General features: G+C 35.9%; 1 protein-coding gene across 1 annotated transcript in view; it reads left to right on the forward strand.

Moving 5' to 3' along the window:
* Nucleotides 1-10,994, forward strand: part of LOC137394874 (protein flightless-1 homolog) — a 32,532-nt gene that overhangs the window by 20,631 nt on the left and 907 nt on the right. Inside the window, exons 21-30 of the mRNA XM_068081647.1 lie at nt 1,596-1,709; nt 1,831-2,008; nt 2,430-2,522; nt 4,108-4,283; nt 4,496-4,574; nt 4,790-4,962; nt 5,127-5,250; nt 5,727-5,819; nt 9,013-9,105; nt 9,226-9,339. Coding sequence (XP_067937748.1) covers nt 1,596-1,709; nt 1,831-2,008; nt 2,430-2,522; nt 4,108-4,283; nt 4,496-4,574; nt 4,790-4,962; nt 5,127-5,250; nt 5,727-5,819; nt 9,013-9,105; nt 9,226-9,339 — 1,237 coding nt within the window. The remainder of the gene's footprint in view (nt 1-1,595; nt 1,710-1,830; nt 2,009-2,429; nt 2,523-4,107; nt 4,284-4,495; nt 4,575-4,789; nt 4,963-5,126; nt 5,251-5,726; nt 5,820-9,012; nt 9,106-9,225; nt 9,340-10,994) is intronic.

Below are 10,994 nucleotides of genomic sequence, written 5' to 3' on the forward strand. Positions count from 1 at the left end.
CTATCAAACTATCGTAAAACCTGTAATTGAACGCCACCTCTTTGAATGCCACCTCTATTTGATGGCCATTACGAGAGAAAGGTTGAAAAATAGAGCGCCACCTTCTAATTGAACATCACCTCCATTTGACCGCCACTTTGACAATCTTTGATCTTTACAAACCCATAATATCAAGTGATCAGTAGAAAAGTGTACAGAAAATCGCATTAATAATGAATCGTTTACATTAATAAAAATCAATTCTCTCGTCCAACTCCAAAGCTTTTCACTTTTTTTCGTTAAAATTTGAAAGCAACACCATAAAAATAATCAAAAACAGTTTCAGGCTAATAGTAGTTCCTTGTTTAACGCGGTCTTAATACTCCGAAGAACATGCATATAAAAACGGTTTGCAAGTTTGAGGCCTAAGGTTACATTTAGCAAGCAAACTTTTACGCATTGCATTTGTGCTAAATGTAGCACGTAAAAGTTTTGTTCTGTCAACAAATTGTTTAGACGCCAATATCGACTAGTTCAGTTGTGCAGAAGAAGAGTTGAGGCCAGAAGATATTGTGGAAGGTATTGGACATGTAACTAAAAGATGTTCGTTTAGTTACATGTCCAATACCTTCGAAAGCAACAATCGGACCGCAGCTATCCGAGTTAACGATGGAAATATTTTTGTTTTAAAAACGTTAATTTTTGTTTTTGCGTATAATATAAGTATGGTTCATTTATGTCATGAATATATACTGGTATCATATAATAGATTATCATTATATAACTTATAAATATGCAGATTTATAGCATGTTATTTAATAGCATCCTTGCAATTATCTTGACACGGCTTAAAATGGATCGATGCTCATAACTCTACGTCTATTGCACATAAAAAGCTAGTTTTAGCTACAAACTGTAGCAAACATATCAGTGACCGCAATGAGCCTTTATGCAACACTGTTAAATAAAGATATAAAATAGAAATATGCCTTCAAATTTAGAATGAATTAAAAATTGAAGATGCCAACAAATCGCAAAAAAGGACACAGGCTATTATATCATCGCAGGTCAATTGCAAGCAATAGATATCAACTGGTAGAAATATTTCGTGGTTTCTCAATGCATATTTATTAAAAGATCTTTGACAGGTTGAAGGTAAGTTAGCAGATTTATTGCATCTAAAAGGCTTAATATCGCTCCATCAAAAAAAGAGGGCAAAATAAAGGCGACATTCGATTCGCCCATAATAGGGCTAAATTTATTTTCTGAGAATTCTGACGAGTCATTCGATAAATACACCGCCAGTCTCTATTTGAAGGCCATCGCCAATGACCGCCACTATAGAGGAAGGGTTGAAAAATAGAACGCCATGGCGTTCAATTAAAGGTTTTACGGTACTTACTGAAGTTCAAAATACACAGTACAAGCAGTTTTATTTACTGCTTGTATATTTTAAAATAAGTCCTTTTCATTTTCTTAGTCTTATCAGTTAGCTAGTCAGTTTAGGTGTGCATCACCATATTCATTAAAGTTCCCCACCCGACAATGACCACATCTTGCTGTGCTAGTTATTTGTTAAGAGCCTTTTCACTAAGACAGCATGCTTATTATTCCAGGATTGGGAGGAAGTCGTCTAAGCTCGTAAGGGCAGCAGCGCTTAAACTCGCTCAAGAAATTGCTGCCTTGTTAGATCGTCCATCTTACACAATGGTTTCCCGCATGCTAGAAGGGTCTGTATATGTTGGATATGTCAGTGAGAATGCTTTGGAAAAACAGCATTGTTCTTTTTGTGGTTTGTCCTTTTCATTTTTTTGCATCTTGAGCATATACCATTGTGGATACTCGCTACAGGGTCGAAGGTCAACTGTTCAAGAACAAGTTCGAGGGCTGGGATGATGTGCTTGGTGTGGATTACACACGTACAGCTGAGTCTGTATCTAAAAGAGGAGTTGATGTCGAGATGGATATGAAGACTGACCTTTCAGCACTTTTCATGCCGCGGCAGCAGGCTATGAGTAACCATGAGGCGGTAAATTTCCTATATTCCACATGCAATTCACTAGCTACAGGAATTTAAGCTCCATATATTACACATGCGATCCACTAGCTACAGGAACTCAAGCTAGAAGAGCACACTTCTTGATAATTTCATTATGCATGCATCGTAAATGTGTTTTCTGCTGAAATAAATGCGTAAAACAGTTTATCTTTATAGCAGGAGTTTGTCAATATCTGTCTCGTGGAAAGCGTACTATGTTAATAAGCCTAACCTTTTATTTCATAAAGATGTCTATGGTAATAAAGCGGGGTAGAGCCATATTTGTACATAGGAAGTTGATTTCATGCGTTACGATATTGTTAAAACTGAAGAAATGATATCGTGAGCTATTTATATTTTACTAATTTATTCAGCAGAGATTAAAATTACAAGATGCAACTTGGTTTTGCAGGAGACACTTATGGCAGACTGGAATGATGACCTTGAAGTGATGGAGAGCTTTGTTCTTGAAGGAAAGAGATTTGTTCGACTTCCTGAGGATGAGGTGGGACGATGTTTTTACAGCGACTAATTTATCAGCGCTTCGTCTCACTGATGCATTTAAATTTGATCCTATATTGCCTTTATAGTGAAAAGCGTGTTAGTGCATGTGGTCTATTCAATCCCAGTGATATATTTTCCAGTCTATATATAAATCTCAGTGTTTGGTATTTATCTGTCTAGTTATAGCAATAGAGTTGTAGGAACGGAAAATGCATTTCATACTAGATTTGAGCTCAGCACATTCAGTTCTGGAGGCAGCGAGTTTACTCATTAAGCCACGTGGGCTACGCGCGATACAGCAGATTAATCTTGCTCACAGTCATTACATTGGTTAAAATACTCAAGCTTGAAGGGCCAGGGGTTATTAACTAGCGTACTTGATCATTACGCAAGCCGGCTTCTGACACCACTCTTACTATAGTAACTATTTACCAGCTTACCAGGTAAGTTACTCAAACTCGTGATGTAGTTATTTTATTACTCGTGCAAAGCTGGGCATTCAGTAATCTGTACTATAATAAGAGCCGTGTCTGTTCGAAGTCCGTCTGTCCATTTTGCTAACCGTCTGTCGGTTAGCAAAACATTGCCTGGGAATCAAACGTCGATATTTGGTTTAGCAGCCGGGAACACCACCAACTGCCCCGCTTGACCACCTCGCTGCACTGGGGAATAATTGTGCACATACTTATTACATATGATGTCTTTCCACGGTTCACGGGACTGTCAGCGTACTTGTGTTTATAATAGTTGCTGAGCTTAAAAGTCATGTTGAGCCATGTTCAGAAAAAAACAATCCATTACCAGCTGTTAAGGAGATTCTGTCCTGTAGAATCACCAACTTTGATGCTGTTTGAAGTATCAGTTTCTTTTTAACTCGTTAAAATGTACTTGTATATTTGGCCTTGGCTTGAATAACAACTAGTCTTGACCAGTGATTTGACGAAATATTGCATGTTGTTCACAATATGATAGTCTGAGTTCCTAATTGCTTCAACCAATCAACAGTGATTTAGCTTTATTCAATTGGATAACAGTGAAACTCTGCTATCAGTTTTTATATAGTTGTTCTATATATAAAGTTCAAACACCATAAATTTATTGGTCATCTGCCTTAAACAATAACCTGCAATTATTTTTATATACCGTCAAATGACTGGCTGAGGCCGTAGGTGTCTTTTTGAGCCATAATCAAATATGCATATACGTACATTTTAGCAAGTTACAAGAAAACCTATGCTTTGAATAGTCTGAAATTCGGTGGTTCTACACAAAAGACTGCTTAACAACAAGGGGTTGAAAGATTGTTTTGCTTAAACTTGGTCCAATAAGACCTTTGATATATAATCCATACATTCTAAGGAGTTTATGATGCATTGCTCCACTACTGCCTGCTAACTCTTCTCATTATTAATATCGCTAGTTCATTTCTGGAGCATGGAAAATACATGGTTTACTAATTACGATATGAAGACATCATTTTGAAGTCATTGTACAGCCTTTTCTTTAGTTACACCAATGGCCATAAGAAGTAACTGATCACTGTTATTAACTCCAGGTAAGCTGATCATCGTGATTTTCTACTCCAGGTTGGATTGTTCTACAACCATGACTGCTACGTTTTCCTGTGTCGCTACTGGGTGCCAGGAGAGCCTCCTGAGGGTGAAGAAGAAGAGGAGGAGGTTGCCGATGATTATAAATGTACTGTCTACTTCTGGCAGGGCAGGAAGGCCGGCAACATGGGCTGGTTAACCTTCACCTTCAGGTGATCTCCGCTTCTGACTATGATTGTGCATCTGTTCGCACGCATTGCATCCATGGTAGCCTTCATGTTTACCTGATTATTCACCCGATTATAATCTGCAGTAGTATTTCCAGTTTGTTAATATCATAGTTTTGTTGTTTGTGCCGAATGTTTTACTTGTTATCTTTCTTTGCCCATCATGCTTTGCCCATTCATTTCTGTATATTTTATAGTCTGCAGAAGAAACTAGAGGCTAAGTTTGGAGACAAGTTGGAGGTTCAAAGGACGCATCAACAGCAAGAGAATCTTAAGGTTGTAATAATTTACATTCTCGTTTTTTTTCTTTTTAAGTTTGTCTCATCATAGCATTTCCTATCATATTATATACAAACGTACATTAAACAAACTGTTTCGGAAGCTTTATACTGGTTGCTGCTTACAATGACTGGTGAGAAATATAATTTATAATTACCTCGTAGGCTGATTCTATAGTATAAATCAGGGCATTGGATCAATTTTACTTGTAGTTTATGTCCCACTTCAAAAGAAAGTTTGTCATAAAGAATGGTACTCGAAGCAAGAAGCGTGACACCCCGTCAGCTGACCCCGAACTCTTCCATCTAAGGTCTAATGGCAGCATGATTGCTACAAGATGTGTGCAGATCGGAGTCACAGCCTCTAGTCTAAACTCTGAATTCTGGTACATGCCTTCGGTTTACTTCATAAACTATTTAATGGATCTGAATGATTTCCCTTTAATTTTAGTTTACTTGTATTATTTTCAGCGCACAATCTTGTCAGTAACATCAAATAATACATATTTGCTTTAAAGTATCATCATTCAATTTTGTTATATAATTTTAGTTACATTCTCAAAGTGCCATTTAATGCCGATGGCGTGTCTGGAATAGTCTATGTGTGGATCGGAGAGAACTCAGATGCAGAAGATGGAAAACTCGCTGAAGAGATAGCTAATTGGCTTTATGATGTAAGCTCACCAATTATGGATCAAAATGTCAACAACTGCTGTTGTAGGTTAACAGTAATATGTTTAACCAGTTTTACGTTGCATTAGTTCAACGATGGACTGATCAGTAGTCGTGTATATTAGTAACACAGATGGTTGTTGTGTGGATAAGTTTAAAACGGAGAAGGTGGACCAGTTGTAGTCAGACAAAGGAGATCGCGTAGATCAATAGCTTTCTCTCACTAGAGTAGTAGAGAAACAGAGCTAGGGTATATATACAAAGGTAGAGTAGTTCCTTAGTCTACGTAAACACAACTTACTCACTTTGTTTGTTTTTTGGAGCTTTTCATTTTACATGTACATGTATTATTCTTTTGGCTCGTTCACACGGTTTATTAAAAATAGTTTAGCGATCAGGTATTTGTGAAGTTGGGATTTTCTAAAGCTGAATGTGTGAGGGAGAAATACGTGTGACTTTACACAGCAATAATTTATAGCTCGGCCAGTACACGATACAAGTGATCAGTGAAGGAGATGAGCCAGAGAACTTCTTTTGGGTTGGAATTGGAGGTTTCAAACCTTATGATCACGTGAGTCTTTTACATTTCTTTTCTCTTGTGTGACAATTATTCTATTGTGTCAACTGTCAGGTTTTTTTGTCTTGTGTGGCAATTATTCTATTGTGTCAACTGTCAGATTCTTTTGTCTTGTGTGGCAATTATTCTATTGTGTCAACTGTCAGGTTCTTTTGTCTTGTGTGGCAATTATTCTATTGTGTCAACTGTCAGATTCTTTTATCTTGTGTGAAAATTGTTCTATTGTGTCAACTTTCAGGTTCTTTTGTCTTGTGTGGCAATTATTTTATTGTGTCAACTTTCAGGTTCTTTTGTCTTGTGTGGCAATTATTCTATTGTCTCAACTGTCAGATTCTTTTATCTTGTGTGAAAATTGTTCTATTGTGTCAACTTTCAGGTTCTTTTCTCTTGTGTGACAATTATTCTATTGTGTCAACTTTTAGGTTCTTTTCTCTTGTGTGACAATTATTCTATTGTGTCAACTGTCAGGTTCTTTTGTCTTGTGTGGCAATTATTCTATTGTGTCAACTTTCAGGTTCTTTTCTCTTGTGTGACAATTATTCTATTGTGTCAACTTTCAGGTTCTTTTCTCTTGTGTGACAATTATTCTATTGTGTCAACTGTCAGGTTCTTTTGTTTTGTGTGGCAATTATTCTATTGTGTCAACTGTCAGATTCTTTTATCTTGTGTGAAAATTGTTCTATTGTGTCAACTTTCAGGTTCTTTTGTTTTGTGTGGCAATTATTCTATTGTGTCAACTGTCAGATTCTTTTATCTTGTGTGAAAATTATTCTATTGTGTCAACTTTCAGGTTCTTTTCTCTTGTGTGACAATTATTCTATTGTGTCAACTGTCAGGTTCTTTTGTCTTGTGTGGCAATTATTCTATTGTGTCAACTGCCAGATTCTTTTATTTTGTGTGAAAATTGTTCTATTGTGTCAACTTTCAGGTTCTTTTGTCTTGTGTGGCAATTATTCTATTGTGTCAACTTTCAGGTTCTTTTGTCTTGTGTGACAATTATTCTATTGTGTCAACTGTCAGGTTCTTTTATCTTGTGTGAAAATTGTTCTATTGTGTCAACTTTCAGGTTCTTTTCTCTTGTGTGGCAATTATTCTATTGTGTCAACTGTCAGATTCTTTTATCTTGTGTGACAATTATTCTATTGTGTCAACTTTCAGGTTCTTTTATCTTGTGTGAAAATTGTTCTATTGTGTCAACTTTCAGGTTCTTTTCTCTTGTGTGGCAATTATTCTATTGTGTCAACTGTCAGATTCTTTTATCTTGTGTGACAATTATTCTATTGTGTCAACTTTCAGGTTCTTTTCTCTTGTGTGACAATTATTCTATTGTGTCAACTGTCAGATTCTTTTATCTTGTGTGACAATTATTCTATTGTGTCAACTTTCAGGTTCTTTTATCTTGTGTGGCAATTATTCTATTGTGTCAACTTTCAGGTTCTTTTCTCTTGTGTGACAATTATTCTATTGTGTCAACTTTCAGGTTCTTTTCTCTTGTGTGACAATTATTCTATTGTGTCAACTGTCAGATTCTTTTATCTTGTGTGACAATTATTCTATTGTGTCAACTTTCAGGTTCTTTTATCTTGTGTGGCAATTATTCTATTGTGTCAACTTTCAGGTTCTTTTCTCTTGTGTGACAATTATTCTATTGTGTCAACTTTCAGGTTCTTTTCTCTTGTGTGACAATTATTCTATTGTGTCAACTGTCAGGTTCTTTTGTTTTGTGTGGCAATTATTCTATTGTGTCAACTGTCAGATTCTTTTATCTTGTGTGACAATTATTCTATTGTGTCAACTGTCAGATTCTTTTATCTTGTTTGAAAATTGTTCTATTGTGTCAACTTTCAGGTTCTTTTGTCTTGTGTGGCAATTATTCTATTGTGTCAACTTTTAGGTTCTTTTCTCTTGTGTGACAATTATTCTATTGTGTCAACTGTCAGGTTCTTTTGTCTTGTGTGGCAATTATTCTATTGTGTCAACTTTCAGGTTCTTTTCTCTTGTGTGGCAATTATTCTATTGTGTCAACTGTCAGATTCTTTTATCTTGTGTGAAAATTGTTCTATTGTGTCAACTTTCAGGTTCTTTTGTCTTGTGTGGCAATTATTTTATTGTGTCAACTTTCAGGTTCTTTTGTCTTGTGTGGCAATTATTCTATTGTCTCAACTGTCAGATTCTTTTATCTTGTGTGAAAATTGTTCTATTGTGTCAACTTTCAGGTTCTTTTGTCTTGTGTGACAATTATTCTATTGTGTCAACTTTTAGGTTCTTTTCTCTTGTGTGACAATTATTCTATTGTGTCAACTGTCAGGTTCTTTTGTCTTGTGTGGCAATTATTCTATTGTGTCAACTTTCAGGTTCTTTTCTCTTGTGTGACAATTATTCTATTGTGTCAACTTTCAGGTTCTTTTCTCTTGTGTGACAATTATTCTATTGTGTCAACTGTCAGGTTCTTTTGTTTTGTGTGGCAATTATTCTATTGTGTCAACTGTCAGATTCTTTTATCTTGTGTGAAAATTGTTCTATTGTGTCAACTTTCAGGTTCTTTTCTCTTGTGTGACAATTATTCTATTGTGTCAACTTTCAGGTTCTTTTCTCTTGTGTGACAATTATTCTATTGTGTCAACTGTCAGGTTCTTTTGTCTTGTGTGGCAATTATTCTATTGTGTCAACTGCCAGATTCTTTTATTTTGTGTGAAAATTGTTCTATTGTGTCAACTTTCAGGTTCTTTTGTCTTGTGTGGCAATTATTCTATTGTGTCAACTTTCAGGTTCTTTTGTCTTGTGTGACAATTATTCTATTGTGTCAACTTTTAGGTTCTTTTCTCTTGTGTGACAATTATTCTATTGTGTCAACTTTCAGGTTCTTTTCTCTTGTGTGGCAATTATTCTATTGTGTCAACTTTCAGGTTCTTTTCTCTTGTGTGGCAATTATTCTATTGTGTCAACTGTCAGATTCTTTTATCTTGTGTGACAATTATTCTATTGTGTCAACTTTCAGGTTCTTTTCTCTTGTGTGACAATTATTCTATTGTGTCAACTTTCAGGTTTTGTCTTGTGTGACAATTATTCTATTGTGTCAACTGTCAGATTCTTGTATTTTGTGCGAAAATTATTTTTATGTCAAGTGTCATGCATTTGATCGTTGATCCATCTACATAAATGTTAAGTTGTTCTATCCATATTCCAGGACGCCCGCTACATGGACCATGCAAGGCTCTTCAGGTGCTCTAATGACAAGGGTTACTTCACAGTCTCTGAAAAATGCTCCGACTTTTGTCAGGTAGTTCCAAATAAAGATGGCGTGATCTATGCTAGCTTTCTTTTAGCCAGAGTTCTTATTTGTGAATATATATGGTTGTATACTGTTGGGAATTTATCATATTTACATTTGTCACCTTAGGATGACTTGTCAGACGAGGATGTGATGATATTAGACAATGGACAGCAGGTTTTCTTTTGGCTCGGCAAGAAATCGAGTGATATCGAGATTAAACTAGGCTTCAAGAGTGCACAGGTGAGGGAAGTGTAACTTCTATTTACCGTGATCCCCTATCGCAGATAATGGGCAGCAGCGCTGACCGTGAAAAGTGAACGACCGTAAAGTAGTGTCAGCCCTCTATTTTTAGATGAGATATAGTTGATATCAAGTTTTGTCACGATAGTTGACATATCGTGACAAAACTTGTGTTAAAATGTAGCCTATAATTTATATTTTTGGTTCACTGTGTTGCTTTACCTCAAACTAATAAACTACCGTAAAACCTCTATTTGAACGCCATGGTGCTCTCTTTTTTAACCCTTCCCTATAGTGGCAGTCAAATAGGGTTGAGATGGAAGCTGGATTTGTATTTTTCAAATAGCTCGTCAGAATTTTGAGAAGATAAATTGAACCCTTTTACTGACAAAGGGATGCCGCCTATACTTTGCACTCTCCTTTGGGCAGAGCGACCTTAACCCTTTTAGATGTAAGAAAACTGCTAACTTACTTCCAACTTGTCGTAGATCTCTGAATAAATATGCATTGGGAGCCGAGAAATATCTCTAACAGTTGATATCTATTGCTTGCAATTAACCTGCGATGATACAATATCCTGTGCCCTCTTTGCAATTTGTTGGAGCTTTCAATTTTTTATTTCTTTTTAAATTTGAATGTGTATTTTTAATTTAGAACTATATTTAACAATGTTGCATAAAATCTCATAGCACTCATTGATGTTTGCTAAAGTTTGCAGCCAAAACTGTTTTGTTATGAGAAATAGAATTGGTGTTGGGTGTCGATCCATCGAAAACCGAGTTTATATAACGGCGCTAACAAATTATATGCTATGAATCTGAAATTTATAAGTTATATAATAATAATCTATCAAATACCACAAAGTTATTAAAGAATATATATTCAAGAACAAGCGACATAAACAAACCATACTTATAATAGATGCAGAAACAAAAATTAATATTTGTGAAACAAAAATATTCGTATCGTTTGCTAGGCAGGTTGCACTCTGATTGTTGCATTCTTTCTTATGGAATCATTTCATGTTCTGGCTGTTCAGTGCCTTCTACGGTGTATTCTGACCTCAAATCTTTTTACACACTGCTGAACTAGTCGATATTAGCGTCAAAACAATTTTTTTAGAAAAGCAAAACTTTTACGCGTTGCTATTTGAAAAACTTCTCACAAAATTAATGATTAACTCTTCGATGCATTCGTGCTTAGCGCAAGTTATATTCTGAAAAGAGTGGTACAGATTTCATCGTAAATGTTAAATGGTTTTTTTACATTCGTCAAAGTATCAAGACTGCGTTAAACAGGAAACCACTATTAGCCTGATACAGTTATTGCCGTACTTTTCGGACTACAAACCGCACCCCTATATAAGCCGCATCTGCTTTATTTTCCAAAAACCGATAATAAAACAATACATAGGCCGCACTTTTGTATAGGCCGCAGAACTCAGGATGGTGCTTTTTAACATGGCTGCAACTGTGCTGTTTAAAACGGAACAGTGCCTAAAGCTACTGTTTCGTATTAACCGACGCTTTTTAACCTAGTGCCTAACAGAACAGTACCGTTAGGCATTGTTTCGTTTTTTCTTTCACCGCTAGAGGCGCACTAACCGGAGATTCTGGTTAATGCGTCCTAGCAGTGAAAGAAAAAGCCACAGAATA

Source organism: Watersipora subatra, chromosome 4, assembly GCF_963576615.1.
Source record: "Watersipora subatra chromosome 4, tzWatSuba1.1, whole genome shotgun sequence".
In the NCBI taxonomy this organism is placed as follows: domain Eukaryota; kingdom Metazoa; phylum Bryozoa; class Gymnolaemata; order Cheilostomatida; family Watersiporidae; genus Watersipora; species Watersipora subatra.